The 19231-nt window shown below is 49.4% G+C and overlaps 1 protein-coding gene across 4 annotated transcripts in view; it reads right to left on the reverse strand.

The window, feature by feature from the left end:
• HELZ (helicase with zinc finger) overlaps positions 1 to 19231 on the reverse strand; it is a 1775655-nt gene that overhangs the window by 1524607 nt on the left and 231817 nt on the right. For all 4 annotated transcript variants that reach the window (XM_078654323.1, XM_078654320.1, XM_078654322.1 and 1 more), the window contains exon 6: positions 8730 to 8786. In XM_078654323.1, the coding sequence (XP_078510449.1) occupies positions 8730 to 8786 (57 nt within the window). The remainder of the gene's footprint in view (positions 1 to 8729; positions 8787 to 19231) is intronic.

Below are 19231 nucleotides of genomic sequence, written 5' to 3' on the forward strand. Positions count from 1 at the left end.
CTTCCACCTCGACAATCAACTGGACCCCAACACCACATGCCTCCTGGACAACCTCCACAACATTGGACTCCGCCAGATCGTGACCGAGCCCACGCACTCAGCAGGACACACCCTCGACCCCCTCTTCACTACAGGAAACTCCATCACCTTCAGCCACACCACCGAACTCCCATGGACCGACCATCGTTGCGTCCGCTTCACCTTCAGAACACCCACCATCCACAGACACCAGCACCTGCTTCCACAAAGAAACTGGACCAAAATCACCGACGACCAGCTTACCTCCTCACTCAACAACTCCACCCCAACCATCGCGGAAAACGACGACCCCAACACCGCAGCCCGAACCCTGCATAGATGGATCTCGGACAGCACCAACACCATAGCCCCCCTCAAGAAAAACAACAATACCCGTGCCAAGAAAGCCAGATGGTTTACCACCGAACTTCGAGAATCCAGGTGCACATGCCGCCGCCTCGAAAAGGCATGGAGAAACACCAAATCCACAGAAGCCCACAACAACTTCAGAGCCGCCACCAACGCCCACCATCAACTCATCAGAGAAACGAGGAAAAAAGCGATTGAAGACAGAATCTCCATCCACGCACACAACAGCAAGGAACTCTTCAGCATCATCAAGGAGTTCGCCCAACCCACCAGCGAGTCTACCGACATCCCTCCCTCACAAGACCTCTGCGACAAACTCAGCACCTTTTTCCACCACAAAATCAAGAGCATCTACGACAACTTCGACGAAGACAACCAATACACTGAACCCTCACCAACCACCCGCGACACCCGGAAACCAGCGATTGATGACTGGTACATGCCATTTCAAAAAGGCCCTTCTCAATTCCACATTTTTTTATAATAAAGCTATCCCCAGTTCGAACCTCATAATCATAGAGAATATCAATATCATTAGCATCACAGAAACCAGACTCTCCAAGGCAGTGACAGAAACCTGGACACCACAGACCATCAATTCTTACCAGTACATCAACTGAGGTGTATGCACTAAGACCTGCATCAATCATTGTCAGCATTTGCCTCCATTTCAGCCTTATCGTGGTTCTTATGACTGTAGCCAGAAAATATAATATTCTATGTCCCAAATGTTGTATCTTATTTTGCATAAAAGCTGCTTTCTGAAGACCTAATGCACACATTCATCATACAAAGTAACTAGTGCAGTCCCCAATCCTGCTCCTCCTACAAAAGAGCTCTGTGAGAAGTTGGCCTGATGTGCAGTGTTCACTATTCTAGTGATCACTATATATCAGTCCAAACAACCCTTATTGATGATTGGTTGTAAGTCAACCTTATAGACCAGCTATCCTAGTAGCATGGATACGAGCAGTCTAAGGCTAAGACTCTAGAGGGCGTGTTAAGCCAGCTGTTTTACCATCACATTACCCCTTGAACACCCAGTGAAAGGACACCACACAAGTGTTATGAAAATAAACAATGTATTTATTAGAATCACAACAACCCTGTACTCTTTATGAGGACAGGGTGCTAAGCACACAACAAAACTCTTACGAAAATACTTAAGTTAGCACAGTATATACAAATGCCCGAGGGGCACGAAAAACCATATACTTTAAAAGTGGAATGCGAAATTACTAGCAGGTAAGTACAGGACTAATAGGCTTTGGAATCGCTAGGACTTGACTAGGGAATCGTTAGATTACTTCTAGGAGACCTAGGGGACTCGGGTGCAGAGTGTGCACTCTCACGCGGGATGCGGGACAAGGTCTATGGAAGCTAGTAACGTAAAGTTAGTGTTCACGGGCGAACCCGACCTGGTAGGGAGAAAACGATAGTGGATCCTGACCCTTGAATAGTGAGGCTATGCTGGGGCACCGAAATGCCGAAGTTACCTAGCCCAGGGGCTGCAGCTGCATAGGTCTCAAAAGACGTCGGGAATCCTCGTTGCCGGACCAGGAGCCTGGAAGAAAGATGCTGGCAGGCGACCAGTGAAGATAGTTCGAGTTGATCCAAGCCTGGATCTGGAAGATGGAGGACACCTGAAAGCAGAGGGGACCAAGTTCGTGACTACTAGCCAGTAGTCAGTGGGCACCAGGAGGGCACCGGATGGCAGTCACCTCGACTAGGTGAGTGGGCGACGCTGGCTCTGCAGATCTCACGGACCAGGAGGCGTTGTCGGCGACCAGGATGGAGAGGCGAGCTGTCCCACGATGGATGAAGCTGTCGGCGTCGAAGTTACCCGGGATTGGGCAACAAGCCTTGGCTAATTCAAGCCCACGCGGTGGACTCAAAATGGCGTCTGGAGTGGACCAGGAGGGTCCGGGTTGCTCCTCTTCGGGAAGGGAGCAAGGGCCAGTCTGGAGCAACCAGACCAGCAGCAGTGATGTCGTCGGGCGTCGTTCAGAAGGCCACATGCCAGCGGGCTAGTAGCCAAACAACGCGGTGAGCAGCAAAAAGCAGAAGGGCCCCACGCAGACCGTGGAGATGCTGGGAGGCTGCACTTCGGTGCTGGAGCAGCTCAGGGTCGGGGCTTCTCGGACCCCAAAGCACTCACCAGGAAATTACTCGGCGGGCTTGCTGTGCAGAAGTCGTGCAGTCTTGCAGATGGCCGGTCCCTCGAGGTCTCGTCGCACCCACGGTTCTCAGCTGGGCTGTAGAGGTGGGTAGAGGTCAGAGGTGCCAGGGAAGCCGGTTCTCGTCGAGCTGGGCAGTCGGATTCCGGAGGAAGGACTTGCAGCAGACCGCAGTGTTCTTGCGATGGTGCCTGCGGATGCAGGGTGACTACTCCTTAGCCACAAGGGAGAAATCTTAGGAAGAAGTCTTGAGTTCCTTTCGTAGAAAGTAGTTTCAGGATTCAAAGATGATCTGATTTGGAAGGGGGCCTGCTCCTACCTTTATCTGGGAAAAGGGGGCTGGCACGCGACTAAGTCCTGCCCTAGGGGTGGGACCAGGAGGGGGGTGGTTACACCCACTTCCTTGGCGGGCTTTTCCCCAGCACAGGGTCTGGAGTGTCCCTGGAACTGGTTCAAGCCAGCCTATGCACAGTGAGCACCGGGGTGCCACGTGCAGTCACCTTCCTCTGAAGCCCTGCCTACCTACAATACACAAAATCCTGTCTGGGACGGTGCTGGCACCGCCCCTGGCAGGAAACCCTTTGTCCTTATCTCCTGCTCTGGGAGGACTCCCAGCAGCAGGAGGGCAGACTTGTGTCTCGGTGGCAGCATCCATTTTGTGGATGCTAAGGCTATGTCTGACTTTAACTGGGGTTAGGGGTTACATACATGTCGTGTCCCTCTAGAAGGGTGGAATGCTAACCCCGTCGCCAGAATTGGCGAGGGGTTAGTATTCCAATTCGTATGACACCTTACTCGACATGTTTTGACAAAGCGATACCAGAGTTGGTGTAGGAGAGTAGGGTCTGCAATCCTATGATCACCCAGATTTTTGCTTTTTGCTGCACTGGTTTACGACTTTCCCTGGCTGTGGGCCTGCTAATCAGACCCACAGCCTAGCTGTTCTCTCTATCCAAATTGTACTCAGGTACTGAATTGGCACTGGGCCCTCTCCAAGTCCCTGTACCCAGGGCTGAGGTGCACCCAGAAGTCTCCCAGGAGCTGAAGCATGTATTATGCCACCCCTGGATTGACTAACTAAAACTGACACAACTGGCTGCACGACAGCTGGGGCAAGGTGGTGTACTCACCCTTTGCTTTAGATATAGTATACCTATATCTAACCCTAAAATGGACACACAGATCTCCTATCAGTCACTCCTATGGCAGGCCTTAACAATCCTGAAGGCAGAGTGCTTGGAATCGTGTGAGATGGTGCTCTGGCATGAGCTGAGCCTGTCTGCGGCTTTCGGGACCCATCCCTTAGCCGTTTCCATGATATCGCATACCATATACTCTTAAGTGCATTATAATCCTCGCGGTTAAATGCCAACTCTGGTATCGCTTTATCAAAACATGTCGAGTAAGGTGTCATACGAATTGGAATACTAACCCCTCGCCAATTCTGGCGACGGGGTTAGCATTCCACCCTTCTAGAGGGACACGACATGCATGTAACCTATAACCCGGTTAAAAGTCAGACAGAGCCTTAGCATCCACAAAATGGATGCTGCCACCGAGACACAAGTCTGCCCTCCTGCTGCTGGGAGTCCTCCCAGAGCAGGAGATAAGGACAAAGGGTTTCCTGCCAGGGGCGGTGCCAGCACCGTCCCAGACAGGGTTTTGTGTATTGTAGGTAGGCAGGGCTTTAGAGGAAGGTGACTGCACGTGGCACCCCGGTGCTCACTGTGCATAGGCTGGCTGGAACCAGTTCCAGGGTCACTCCAGACCCTGTGCTGGGGAAAAGCCCGCCAAGGAAGTGGGTGTAACCACCCCCCTCCTAGTCCCACCCCTAGGGCAGGACTTAGTCGCGTGCCAGCCCCCTTTTACAGGATAAAGGTAGGAACTGGCCCCCTTCCAAATCAGATCATCTTTGAATCCTGAAACTACTTTCCACGAAAGGAACTCAAGACTTCTTCCTAAGATTTCTCCCTTGTGACTAAGGAGTAGTCACCCTGCATCCGCAGGCACCATCTAAGAACACTGCGGTCTGCTGCAAGTCCTTCCTCCGGAATCCGACTGCCCAGCTCGACGAGAACCGGCTTCCCTGGCACCTCTGACCTCTACCCACCTCTACAGCCCAGCTGAGAACCGTGGGTGCGACGAGACCTCAAGGGACCGGCCATCTACAAGACTGCACGACTTCTTTCCAGCAAGCCCGCCGAGTGAATTCCTGGTGAGTGCTTTGGGGTCCGAGAAGCCCCGACCCTGAGCAGCTCCAGCACCGAAGTGCAGCCCCCCAGCATCTCCACGATCTGCGTGGGGCCCTTCTGCTTTTGGCTGCTCACCGCGTTGTTTGGCTACTAGCCCGCTGGCTTGTGGCCTTCCCGACGACGCCCAACGACATTTCTGCTGCTGGTCTGGTTGCTCCAGACTGGCCCTTGCTTCCCTCCATCGGAGAAGTACCCTGGACCCTCCTGGTCCGCCCAAGACGCCATTTTAGGTCCACCGCGTGGGCCTTGCATTTGCCAAGACTTGTTGCCCAATCCTGGGTCCAGCGACGTCGACAGCAAGAACCTTCGTGGGACAGCTCGCACCTCCATCCTGGTCGCCGACAACGCCTCCTGGTCCGAGAGACTGCAGAGCCCAGCAGCGCCCACTCACCTGACTGCGGTGACTTCGCCCGGTGCCATCCTGGTGCCCACTTAATCACTGGCTAGTGATTCAAGAACTTGGTCCCCTCTGCTTTCAGGTTTTCTTCTTCCTTGATCCAGGCTTGGATCCATCGAACTTTCCTTCACTGGTCGCCTGCCAGCAACTTCCTTCTTCCAGGCTCCTGGTCCGGCAACGAGATCCCCGACGTCTTTTCAGACCTATGCAGCTGCAGCCCCTGGGCTAGGTAACTTCGGCACTTCGGTGTCCCAGCATAGCCTCACTATCCTAGGGTCAGGATCCACTGTCGTTTTCTTCCCACCAGGTCGGGTTCGCCCGTGAACACTAACTTTGCCTTTACTAGCCTCCATAGACTTTGTCCCGCATGAGAGTGCACACTCTGCACCCGAGTCCCCTAGGCCTCCTAGAAGTAATCAAACGATTCCCTAGTCAAGTCCTAGCGATTCCAAAGCCTATTAGTACTGTACTTACCTGCTAGTAATTTCGCATTCCACTTTTAGAATATATGGTTTTTCGTGCCCCTCGGGCATTTGTGTATAACGTGCTAACTTAAGTATTTTCGTAAGAGTTTTGTTGTGTGCCTAGCACCCTGTCCTCATAAAGAGTACAGGGTTGTTGTGATTCTAATAAATACACTGTTTATTTTCATAACACTTGTGTGGTGTCCTTTCACTGGGTGTTCAAGGGGTAATGTGATGGTAAAACAGCTGGCTTAACACGCCCTCTAGAGTCTTAGCCTTAGACTGCTCGTATCCATGCTACTAGGATAGCTGGTCTATAAGGTTGACTTACAACCAATCATCAATAAGGGTTGTTTGGACTGATATATAGTGATCACTAGAATAGTGAGCACTGCACATCAGGCCAACTTCTCACAGTTGGCATATAACCGCGAGAATTATAATGCACTTAAGAGTATATGGTATGCGATATCATGGAAACGGCTAAGGGATGGATCCCGAAAGCCGCAGACAGGCTCAGTTCATGCCAGAGCACCATCTCACACGATTCCAAGCACTCTGCCTTCAGGATTGTTAAGGCCTGCCATAGGAGTGACTGATAGGAGATCTGTGTGTCCATTTTAGGGTTAGATATAGGTATACTATATCTAAAGCAAAGGGTGAGTACACCACCTTGCCCCAGCTGTCGTGCAGCCAGTTGTGTCAGTTTAGTTAGTCAGCCCAGGGGTGGCATAATACATGCTTCAGCCCCTGGGAGACTTCTGGGTACACCTCAGCCCTGGGTACAGGGACTTGGAGAGGGCCCAGTGCCAATTCAGTACCTGAGTACAATTTGGATAGAGAGAACAGCTAGGCTGTGGGTCTGATTAGCAGGCCCACAGCCAGGGAAAGTCGTAAACCAGTGCAGCAAAAAGCAAAAATCTGGGTGATCATAGGATTGCAGACCCTACTCTCCTACAAGCTCCTTACTGGCAGCCTCAACTTTTTTAAGCAACATAACATGGTGTCCATCATTCAGAATGAAAATCCCAGAATTCAATCGATTCCACCTCGATTTTTAAAAAGTCCACATGGTCAAGTGCAGGACATCACAAAATCATCACACTGGCTGTTCCTTTCGTTGTTGTCAAGCTTGCCATGTCATTCTAATTGCAAAATCCATTAAACTGCGCATTTCTAGAATTTCACTGCCCTGGCTTATTCCACTGCACAATTCACTTTGACAGCAGTATTTACCATCACTAGTAGTCTTAAATTAAACCCGGTTATGTTTCACATCAGTGACACCAACCTGGACTTGAAAGTGCCAAACTATTCCCCACACCCTCACGTTGTCCACGGTCATATGTAATGGGTCCATCCATACATTGTTCACAGAATGCAATTCAGCAGGCCTCATTAGAGCCACTGTACACAGAAGGAAGAAATTATCAGAGAGGAGACTGCCACCATATAAAGGGTCCTTCTTGTTGGTGGAGGACTGCACTTTTTCTTTTCACCTCCTCTAAGATGCATTACAAATTATGTCTGTTCTCTGAGAGGAATCACGAAGCAATTATCTGTAAAGTAAAATTCAGTTCAATTACAGGTCTCTGAGCAAGAGCAGGAGTGTACCGCTAAAGAACCCTTGAAAGTGATGCCTTTTCAGTCATTGCTGGAGGAAATGGTGTGGCATATTCTTTGGGCTTGTGGAAGAAGGATTAGGGTAAAGATTGAGAGCTGGATGGAGGGCTCCCAATTCCAGATGCAATCGTAATGGCATCCCCCAAAGCAGGGACTTTATTAGACCGCTATCAATCCTAATGGTGAATCCCTCAACTAATGGCTTCGTTCCCCTTGTATCAACTTTTTAGAGCCCCAAGGGGCCCATTTTGATATCACGCCCCCAAGCCAGCTAAGAAATGAATCTCTGTATTAGGAGCAATCAGAAAATCAACATATTAATGCAGATGTCACATCAAAAGGCAGAACCTCGCTTCCGGATAGCATCCATCCCAGGCCTACCAGCAACCTTCAGGTCAGCCACCTCATACACCATATCCAAATTTGTCTACAACAGTGGCAAGCACAGGGTGACATGCAAGCACCTCAAGGAGATCAAGGAATGTCCGCCATATTACCACCCAGGAGGAGGTCCTATTCAGGGGTCTTTCTGCATGAAAAAATACTAGCAAAGCTTTCACTTTATTTGAAAAAGCCAGAAAACCTATTTTATATTTCATGGAAAGCCTAAACCCCCTGGAATGGTAGAGCAACCAAGCGGGTCATCAATATTCCTGAAGAGTCGGTCAATTCAAAACACCTACGTCAACTGCTACTTGCACATAGTCAGACTAACTCACAACTCCCTTCTGCCGCTGCTCAGTATGGGAATATGAATGAGTCGTCCAGGATTCTTGGTGTGCACTCGCATACCTAGATAGTAGTTCCAGTGCATTTAAGCACTCCAGAAAATTAAGGGTTTATCTCCTCAAGAGAACTGTCCAATTTGTTCACTCCCCTGGTCAGAAAAAAAAATTGCTTTTGTGATATATTCCTCTCCTTGGCATGTCCAACTAAACAAATATTTGAAGGTCCTGGTAGGTCACAAAACACTCAGGAGATGGTAATGAATATATTCACAGTACAGATTGTGACAAAAGCAATCACTCAATGGACAAGGACGCTGACAGACACTTAATTTTTTTTTTTATAATCTAGACACATTTAGGGGAGGAAATACAAGGTGGGGGTGACTAAACGCCCTAATAAGACAGTGATAAAATGTTAACCGGAGTTCTGGATTCTGTAACTGTCCATGGGTCAAAACTGTGTAATGAATTGATTTTGGAACATGTGCACTCATACCAACTCCAAGTGGGTTGGTATTAAGGTGAATAACAGTGGAAGAAGACATTACAATTACTTTTACCCCTTTTTAGAACACAAAGGGAGCGATTTTCTACTTCACATCAACATTTCCTACATATTTCAAAGTACAATAAAATTATTTATTTGCACATATATTTTAATTTAATCCAAAGTAGGCTCTGAAGCAATGCAACTATTTTACCTCTATTTCACAGAGTAGCGTCTTCAGTTTTATAAGATCTTTAGTCACCATTCCATTCTAAGAAGAAAGCAACAACACTATCATTTTATTATACTTTGGAAAAAAAGTTCTATAATAAACAAATTGATTACAAGTTCAACATTATCAATATTACAATAAGAATTGGAGTAACCCATTACAGAAAAATGATTCATAATACATTGCTAACATACTGATCTGCAGGTTAAAGAACAACAGTCTTAGGGCAAAATACACTAGGCTTTTCAGCCTTTTCATATTTTCCTTTTCTCACACCTTATTTGTTTCTGTTCACATTTAGATTCATATGCTCAATGTCACACAAAGCTTTCAGATCTAGGAGCTATGTACTTTACTGCTGTGAAAATGGAGGCTTACCACTCTCTGGGATCTGAAACATGCAATGGCATTTAATAATCAAATAGACAATATATGATTGAGAAATCTAGCACATTAGTTTAAGAAAGTGAAATATAAATAAACATTGTTTCTTCTTGAAGAAATAACATGATACATTGCCTGTGACAGTCTCAAATGTTACTCCTCCCACATATTTGAGTGTTAAGAGAGCATTCGGAAAATAAATGTGTCCTTCCTTGCTACTACCTATTGCTATTTTTCAGTTACCTTGGGATCTACAATTTCGCCTGCAACAGCCTTCGAGAAAGCGGTCTAATTACATAAACTACTACTTCATTGGCCAGTACAATGCATCATGTTGCTCTATATCCATTACTCCCATCGGTATTCTACCTTTACTACGCGGTCATTACTTCGTATTACCATCACTACACATATTTTATTTCGCAGATGCCATTACTTAGCATGCATTTACTTAGCATTTTCCATTACTTAGCATGCACTTACTATGCATAATGGAGTTACTGTGCAAATTAAGTTGCCTTTAGGTTTTGGGGTGCTGGGGTAATTTTAGGGGTCAGGGTGGGTTAGGGTTTTGGGTGTAGGGGGTAATTTTAGGGTACAGGGTGCTTTTAGGTTTGGGGTACTGGGGTATTTTTAGGGGTAAGGGTGGGTTAGGGTTTGGGGTAGTGTGGCATTTTTGGGGTTCAGGGTGAGTTTAGGATTCGGGGTACATGGTTATTTTTAGGGATCAGGGTGGGTTAGAGTTTTGGGGTGTAGCAGGTATTTTTAAGGTCCAGGGTGCATTTAAGGTTTTGGGGTGCTCGGGTATTTTTGGGGTTCAGGGTGCGTTTAGGTTTTGGTATGCTGGGGTATTTTTGGGGTTATGGGTGAGTTTAGGTTTTGGGGTGCTGGGATATTTTTAGGGGTCAGGATGGGTTAGGGTTTTGGGGTGTAGGTGGTAATTTTAGGATTCAGGGTGCGTTTAGGTTGTGGGCTGCTGGGGTATTTTTGGGTTGAGGGTGGGTTTGGGTTTTAGGGTGCAGGGGGTATTTGTAGGGATCAGGGTACAAGGATAAGTTGCTTACCTGTAATCCTAGTTCTCTTCCAGGGGTATCCTCATCAAAGTCATAAGCACTGAATATTCCCGCCCACGTGCGGGACCCCGGAATAAAAATATATATGTAAAAACACATATCTCGCTCCAAATATATGTACACACATATATCATTTTCTCACGTCAATGCAGCCCCAAAACCAAGGCTAGACAATGTAAACACTTCTACATGCACAGCAATTAGTAAGGAAACAAAACACACATTAGGTCAAATAGCTCTTGAACTTTGTGTTTTAATGAGTAAAAACACTCATAAATCCTGAAAATTGCTCATAAAAGACATTGTTTGCCATAGGCTGCATTGCAAAGTGATAACACAGAAACTGAAAGCATTTTCAGCTAAAACTGGCACCGTGCCTTTAAGGCAGTCATGACCCCAGGCTTCCCATCATGCCTCAGGGTTGACAGTTAGGTAAGTTGTTCTTTGCATAACCCTGAAGTCAGGGCTAAATCACAAGTCAGACGTATAGCTCTCATTTACCTGGGGAGGCGGGTGGGTTGCTTATGACTTTGATGAGGATACCCCTGAAAGAGAAATAGGATTACAGGTAAGTAACTTATCCTTCTCTTCCAGGGGATCCTCATCAATAGTCTTAAGCAAGCCCATAAACCACCTGCAGGTAAATGAGAAGTACATGACCCAACCGAAACTGACCAATTATAACAGCCCAAAACTTAGCTGTTAAACAGATTCCGCAAGGAGGCCTGGCCTACCTGGGTATCTGCTCTCGTGTCAGAATCTAGACAGTAATGTCTGGTAAATGTATGGACGGACCTCCAGGTTGCCGCCTTACAGATCTCGGACATGGGTACATTATGGAGGAAAACCGCAGTCGCAGCTCTACCTCTGGTGGAATGCGCTTTGGGAGAAAAACCTAGTGTTTTCTGTGCCAACTGGTAAGCAAGTTTGATACACGAAACGATCCATCTTGAAATAGAACGTTTCGAGGCCGCATGACCTGTTCTGATCGATCCATAATTAATAAAAAGTTGATCGGAGTAACAAATGGCCTTAGACCTACCTAGATGGAATTTTAAAACCCTTTTCAGGTCGAAGGAAAGCAGAGCCCTCTCAGCTGGAGTAGAGGGATTGGTAAAGAAAGTGGGCAGAGAAATGGTCTGCTTTACATGAAAATCTGACACCATTTTCGGGAGAAAAGACGGATGTGTCCTTAGCACCACTCTATTCAAATGGAATACAGTATTGGGTTCAGAGGAACAGAGAGCTTGAATCTCGCTCACCCTGCGAGCTGACCTGATCGCCCCCAAAAAAGCTGCTTTCCAGGAAAGATGTTGCAACGTAGCTTTATGAATGGGTACAAAAGGAAGACCCATTTGCTTTGATAGCACCAGGTTCAACTCCCAGGGAGGAGAAGGAGGACGCACTGGAGGGTACATTTTCTTTAACCCTTGCAGGAAGTCCTTGACAGCTGGCAACTGGAAAAAAAGAGGTCTGAGAAGGAGACCGCCTGTAAACTGGTATAGCAGCCAAGTGCACCTTAATAGAATTAAACTTTAAACCTGCTTTAGCCAGATATAACAAATAAGGAAGAACTGCTTCTTCCTGACTTTGAACAGGATTATGACCATTCTGTATACACCACATATAGAATCGCTTCCATTTGCATGCATAAGAATGTCTTGTGGAAGAACGTCTTGCCTCTTTCAGGATGGACATGCAGTCCTGCGGCAACCCTAGATGGCCGTATTGTATGACCTCAGGAGCCATGCTGCCAAGCTCAGTGACAGAAGGTTGGGATGGTGAATCCTCCCGTTCATCTTGGACAACAGGTCCGGCCTGCATGGTAGCCTCTTGTGGGGGTGGGGGGGGGGGGTCACTGACAGGTGCAGGTCCGTGTACCACAATTGTCTCTGCCAGTCTGGGGCGATGAGGATCATCGTTGTGCACGAGTGTGTCAGCTTGCTCACCACCTTCGGGATCAACGGAAGGGGTGGAAAGGCGTACACAAATTCCCCTGACCAGTCGATCAAAAGAGCATTCCCTCTCGATCCTGGCCGGTAGAACCTTGAGGCGAAGTCTTGGCATTTGGTGTTTTGGTCGTCCGCAAACAGGTCTATGGTGGGACGACCCCAGGACTGAAAGATGTCTTCTACCACTGCGTCGTGGAGGACCCAGTCTTCCCGGTTGTCGAAATGACAGCTTAGAGCGTCCACCCTCACATTCTGCTCCCCTGGGAGGTAGACAGCTGTGACGGACAACTTGCGAGCCAGAAGCCAATGCCAGATCCGTTGTGCTTCCAACGACAGAGTTCGGGAGCATGTTCCCCCCTGCTTGTTCAAGTAGTACATGGTGGTTGTGTTGTCCGTTTGTACTAGCACTGAAGCTTCTTGAATCGAGGGAAGGAACGCTTTGAGAGCTAGGTGGACTGCTCTCAACTCTAGCTAGTTGATGTGGTAGGTACTTTCTTTGTGAGACCACAGACCCTGCACTTGTAGCTGACCCATGTGCGCTCCCCAGCTTAGCAGGGAAGCATGGAGGTTGATGGAACAGAACTCCCACCTGCATATGTTGCTTTTTGGTCCACCATGGAATGGAAGCTCAAGCTGCGTCTGAGAAAGTGATCTGGTCGTCAAAGCGAGCTGATTGTTGGTCCGGAATGGACTTCTTACGCTGTCCTGGGAAGGACCTTTCACCATCCAGGTATGGGTATACGAAGACCCCCCGGGCGGCGTAGAGTGGCTGCTACCACTGCAACACACTTCGTGAACACCCTGGGAGCCGACTTCAACTCAAACAGCAGGACTTTGAACTGATAGTGAGAGGTCCCCACCCGGAACCGAAGAAATCTTCTGTGAATGTTGCTGTCCCTGCTGGTCTTGACTCTTCTGCCAGTGAGGGGTTTGAACCCGCTGTTTTGAAGAGCCCTTGTTGTAGGAGCGATATATATTTTTTTAATTCCTTTTTCTTCTCAAGCCCTAACGCTTTGAGAGTGTCCAGCTCTGCCTTCATGCGCTCCATTTCTTCGTCCGTACTCGCTCCAAACAATGAAGTCCCTGAAAAGGGCAAGTTCAAAATCCGCGCCTGAGCTTCTGGTTTTAAAGCAGTCAGGCGCAACCGGGACGATCTCCTTGCAGATATTCCATGGGCATACCCAAACGCCGCTAGGGTAGCTCCATCCGCTGCGGCACTGATGACCTGATTGGAGACTTGACTGCCTTCCAAAAGGATCTCCTCAAAATCCTTACGGTCTTCCTGAGGGATTTTGTCCACAAAACGCTGTAGAGAATCCCACAGGGACCTATCGTAACGCCCCAAAAGGGCTTCCGCGATTGAAACTTTGAGAAAGGATGCAGAAGTACTACAGACTCGTCTCCCCCACGAATCTTGTGTCTTGCTCTCTTTGTCCGGAGGTACAGTTGAGGAGGAGGAGGAGACCACACCGGACTTCTTCGCTGCTGCGATGATTACTGAGTCCGGGGGCGGATCCGCTCTGAGAAACAGAGGGTCCTCCTCTGGGGATTGGTACTTCTTGAGGAGCCTCGCCGGAGGATCGTTATGCTGGCGTTATCGTTGCTGGCGTGAGGAATACCTCCATCACCGGCTCTATAATCCCAGGCACCAACGGCAACAGGGTTTTAGGTGCAGACCTGTGATGCAGTGTTTCAAAAATCACTGAGGTTTTGATCTCGGGAGTTGTTAAGGGCACTCACCGTTTCAAAGCCCCCCTACCCAGTATGTCCGGAAAAGTGAAGATATCATCGATCAGAGATATCCTTGATGGAGGGGAGTCCGTCAAAGTAGGCGAATAGTCTCTATGGGATCGTGTCGGAGAAGAAGAGGTAGTTGGAGATCTTCGTTCTCCCCTTCTGCTCCTGGATCTTGATCTTCACCTGGTGGACCGCACCCTGGAGTGTGACCTTTCTCTATGCCGCACCGGGGAGCGTGATCTTTCTCTGGGCCTCACCAGAGAGCGTGACCGTTCACTAGGCCTAGCGACCGGCTTTTGCAGTCTAGACGCTGTCACCTTGTCTGTAGCCCAGTGATGTAGTGGCCTATACCATCGTGGAGAGAGCCTGATGGCGGGTGACTTCTGTACGGTGCCCTCACTGGGGAGCGTGCAGGAGGTGTTACATTCTTTTGCCCATGTGGAGGATGCGCCGGAGAACGCCTTGATCCCTTGCTGCCTGATGTATAAATGATCACATCCTGTGACCCCTGATGGCGAACGGGAGATAAGCCTGACGAGGATGAAGACAGGCTCACAGGAGACGCCGGGGATCTTGAGCGACTGTGAGAACTCCGATGCTCTGGTGTTCTCCTCCTCTTGAGAGAGTGTCTGATGCTCACTGGGGAGCCATGGTCACCTTCTGCACCTGACACTGATCTTGAGGACCTCTGCGATCGAGTCCCATGACCTGAAGACGGAGCCGGCCGACTCGATGCCTTCGTTAGCTGCGCCACTACTGACCGAGGCTGTGCCGAAGAATTAAGAACTTGTGGAGACTGCGCTGGGGACCCATGTCTCGACGTCGAACGCCGGTGAGGTGACGTTGACGGCGGTCTTCTCGACGTCGAGCGCCGATGACTGGACTCCGATGGATGGCTCGACGTCGAACGCAGATGTCCTGGCGAAGACGGAGGGTGCCTCGATGTCGACCGTCAATGACTGGACGGCGACGGAGGATGCCACGACGTCGAGCGTCGATGACCAGACGCCGACGGAGGTGGTCTCGATGTCGAACGCGGATGACTAGGCGTCGACAGAGGCTTTAACGTCGAAGACTGGACTTGCGGCTTCGACGGTGGAGGTCTCGACGTCGAGCTCCTATGCTCAACGGCGACCTCTCTTGACGCTGCATGTCGCCTGGTTGACGTCAGCGGAGTTACCTCGACGCTGAAGTCTTCACCTTCGAGGGAAGTTGACTCACCGTCGTCGTCGGTGGAACCTTCAACACCGATCCCGACGCAGATGGAGAACAGGTCGGGGCATCTCCCGACGTCGACCGCGTCCTCCGCTTTTTCTGTCTCTTTGGAGACCTACCTCTCTCAGAAAGTCCATAAATTCTGATTTTCTCCCCGTCTTTGATAGTTCTGCTTGACAAGGACTTGCAGTGATCACAATTACCTGCAGAATGAGAGTCAGGAAGACAGAGGATACACACAGGATGTGTATCTGTCCTAGCTTTCTTCTTCCCACAGGAAGGGCATGGGTCAAAAGAACAAGTTACTTACCTTCGGTAAGGCTTTTTCTGGTGGATACAGTATCTGCCTGTGGATTTCTCACCTTGTGAATATCCCCTTGCGTCAGCAACATTCGGAAATTCTTTTTGTAGCTTCGCGCCGACGTGGACGACATCACAGAGGCACGGCATCGCGCACGACTCCGCTGACGTCAGCGACTCCATAATAGGCCCACGCCGGCGTGATGACATCAGTTCCACCCTTTATTCCGTGCCTTCGAGGCACACGGACGGACCTACAACAGTAGATATATACACAGTATACACAGTACACAAATGTCAAGATAACACACATAGTGTGAAACCAATGCAGAAAAGCAATTGAAATAAAACTTTTCCTTCGACAATAAAAATATTAACATTACAGTAACTCAGGTATAGAAGAGTTAACAACGGGGAGGCGGGTGGGTCAGTGAGGAATCCACAGGCGGATACTGTATCCACCAGAAAAAAGCGTTACCGAAGGTAAGTAACTTGTTCTTCTGATGGATACATCTGCCAGTGGATTCCTCACCTTGTGAATAGAGTCCCACAGCAGTCCCCACTCCCGGAGGAGGGTGTCCACTCTCCTATACCAGAAAACCTTGGAGGACAGAGCGCGCAAAGTGGCTGTCTCTCCTCACCTCGGAATCCAAGCAGTAATGCTTCGCTAAAGTGTGGAGGGAGGCCCAAATCGCCGCTCTACAAATGTCCTCTACAGGTACACCCCTGGACAAAGCAGATGCAGAAGACTTTGCCCTAGTAGAGTGAGCTCTTATACCCTCTGGAGGTTCCTTACCCGCCAGGGCGTAGCAGATCCTAATGCACAGGATAATCCATCTCGATAGGGTGCGCTTGTGCACCACCTTCCCCTTCTTGCAGCCAGCAAAACCAACAAAGAGCTGGTCATCCACACGATAGTCTTTAGTCCTAACGAGGTAGAAGCGCACCGCCCTCTTCGGGTCCAAGCGGTGAAGTCTCTCCTCCTCCATGGAAGGGGGAGGGGGAGGATTGAAGGTAGGGAGGGTTATGGACTGCCCTAGATGGAAAGGAGTTACCACCTTCGGCAGCCCTGGTCCTGAGTACCATTCGTTCAGCATGAATGGACAAGAATGGGGGCTTAGAACTAAGAGCTTGAAGCTCACTTACCCTCCTTGCCGAGGTAACTGCAACAAGAAAGACCGTTTTAAAAGACAACAGCCTCAAGGGACACTTGTGCAATGGTTCAAAAGGCAAACCCATTAAAAAAAGTGAGCACAAGATTCAAATCCCATTGAGGAACAATAAAGGGAGTAGGAGGGAATTTATTCAAAAGGCCTTTTAGAAATCTCAAAACAATAGGAGATTTAAACAAAGACGGCTGATCCGGCAAACAGAGAAATGCAGATAATGCCGATAAATAACCCTTGATAGTAGCAACCACAAACCCTTGCTGAGCCAAGGAAAGCGCAAACTGAAGTATATCAGATAAACGAGCCCTCAAAGGATCGATGGACCTCTCCCCACACCAAGCAACAAATTTAGACCATCTATAAAAGTAAATGGACTTGGTGGAGTCACGCCTGGCCGATAAAATGACATCCACCACATCGTGCGGGAGAGAAAATGAATTCAGGTTGCCCCATTCAATCTCCAGGCATGAAGGTGTAAGGTCTGGAGGTGGGGGTGTAGAACCTGCCCCTCCATCTGAGAGAGGAGGTCTGCCCTGAGAGGGAGATGGAGCGGCGGGCACGAGGAGAGGTGGAGAAGATCTGTATACCACACCCTTCTTGGCTAATCCGGGGTGATCAATATGACTTGGGCCTGGTCTTGGCGAATCTTCCTCAGAACCCGAGGAATAGAGGGTATGGGAGGAAACGCGTAAAGGAGTTGTGAGCCCCAACTCAACTGAAACGCGTCTCCCAGTGCTCCCTGCATCGGAAACTGGAGACTGCAGAATGACGGGCAGTGAGTGGCGAACAGGTCCACCTGAGGAGTTCCCCACGTCCGAAAGACGTGACGAACCAACTCCGGATGGAGCCTCCACTCGTGATCGGCTGAAAAATTGCAGACTGAGACTGTCCGCACGCACGTTCAGAACTCCGGCCAGATTATTTGCCATCAGACAAATCTGATGGTCCTGAACCCAGGACCAGAGATGCAGAGCCTCTCTGCAGAGACACTGCCACCCCACTCCTCCCTGCTTGTTGACATACCACATCGCGGTCGTGTTGTCCGTCAGGACCTGAACCGACCGACCGCAAAGGGAAGGGAGGAAGGCCTTGAGCGCCAGACGAATCGCCCGCAACTCCAGAAGGTTGATATGAAGCAACCTTTCCTCTGGAGACCAAAGACCCTTGATCACCAGATCCCCCAGATAAGCACCCCACCCTAGAGTGGATGCATCCGTTATTACCGTGGCCACCGATGGAGGCAGTTGGAAAGGCTTTCCTTGAGACAGATTGCCCTCCACGCTCCACCATGACAGATCCGCCGCAGTTTCTCTGGAGATCCTGATAGACTCCCTGAGATCTCCGTTGTGTTGAAACCACTGCCTGCGGAGGCACCACTGGAGTGCCCTCATGTGCCAGCGTGCATGGTTGACCAGCAGAATGCAGGAAGCCATCAGACCGAGCAGACGGAGGGCCTTCAGGACTGGAACGACTGCTCCATTGTGAAATAAAGGAATCATCTCCTGTGTGTCGCAAATCCGCTGTGGAGGAGGGAATGCCCGACATAAGTTGTCTCCAGTACCACACCAATGAACAGGTTGCGCTGTGAGGGCACCAGGTGAGATTTGGGTACATTTATCGAAAAACCCAACCTGTACAACCACTGAGTTGTGACTTGCAAATGATGGAGCACTTTCTCTGGAGATTCCGCCTTGATTAGCCAATCGTCCAGATAAGGGAATACTGGAATCCCTGACCTTCTGAGATGTGCAGCCACCACAGCCATCACCTTGGTGAAGACTCGAGGCGCAGTAGTAAGACCAAACGTAAGGACCGCAAACTGGTAGTGTTGCAACCCCACCGTAAAACGGAGATACTTCCTGTGCGACTTCAGGATCAGGATATAAAAATATTCATCCTGCAAGTCGATCGACACCATCCAGTCTTCTTCCATCAGCGCCTGAAGAACCTGTGCAAGGGTGAGCATCTTTAACTTTTCTTGCTTCAGGTAAAGGTTAAAGACCCTGAGATCCAGGATTGGACGAAGTCTGCAAACCTTCTTGGGAATCAGGAAATACCGGGAGTAGCATCCCCGACCCCTTTCCTGCTCCGGAACCACCTCTGTTGCACCTTTTCTTAGCAACGCCAGGACTTCCTCCTGCAGGAGCAGCAGATGGTCCTCCGAGCAAAAACCTTAGGCAAGGAGGGTAGTTGGGATGGAATTCCTGAAAGGGAGGAGCATACCCATTCTCCACGAGATTGAGAACCCATAGGTCCGAAGTGGCTGATTCCGAATCCAGTAGAAAATAGGTAAGCCGGCCCCCCACTGGACCCGCATGATCCGGAACGGCGGATCTAGGGCTGCTTTGCTGTTTTGGGAGGGGGGTGGGTAGAGGGAGAGGAAGAGGAGGAGGAAGCTTGACAACCTCTAGCATGAGCTCTTTGCCTGCCCCTGTATGACTTGTACAGCGAATTTTGCTGCTGCTGCGGCTGCTGTTGTGATTGTTTGTAGGTCCGAAAGGAAGACCTGCCAAATCCTCTGAATCTTTTTCCCACAGTACCCCTGGACTGTAGGCCCAAAGATCTTGCCGTCGCTCTGCTGTCCTTAAACCTCTCTAAAGCGGCGTCAGCCTTTTTGTTAAATAAACCGGACCCATCAAATGGCAAATCCATCA

The sequence above is a fragment of the Lissotriton helveticus genome, chromosome 7, assembly GCF_964261635.1.
Source record: "Lissotriton helveticus chromosome 7, aLisHel1.1, whole genome shotgun sequence".
Classification (NCBI taxonomy): domain Eukaryota; kingdom Metazoa; phylum Chordata; class Amphibia; order Caudata; family Salamandridae; genus Lissotriton; species Lissotriton helveticus.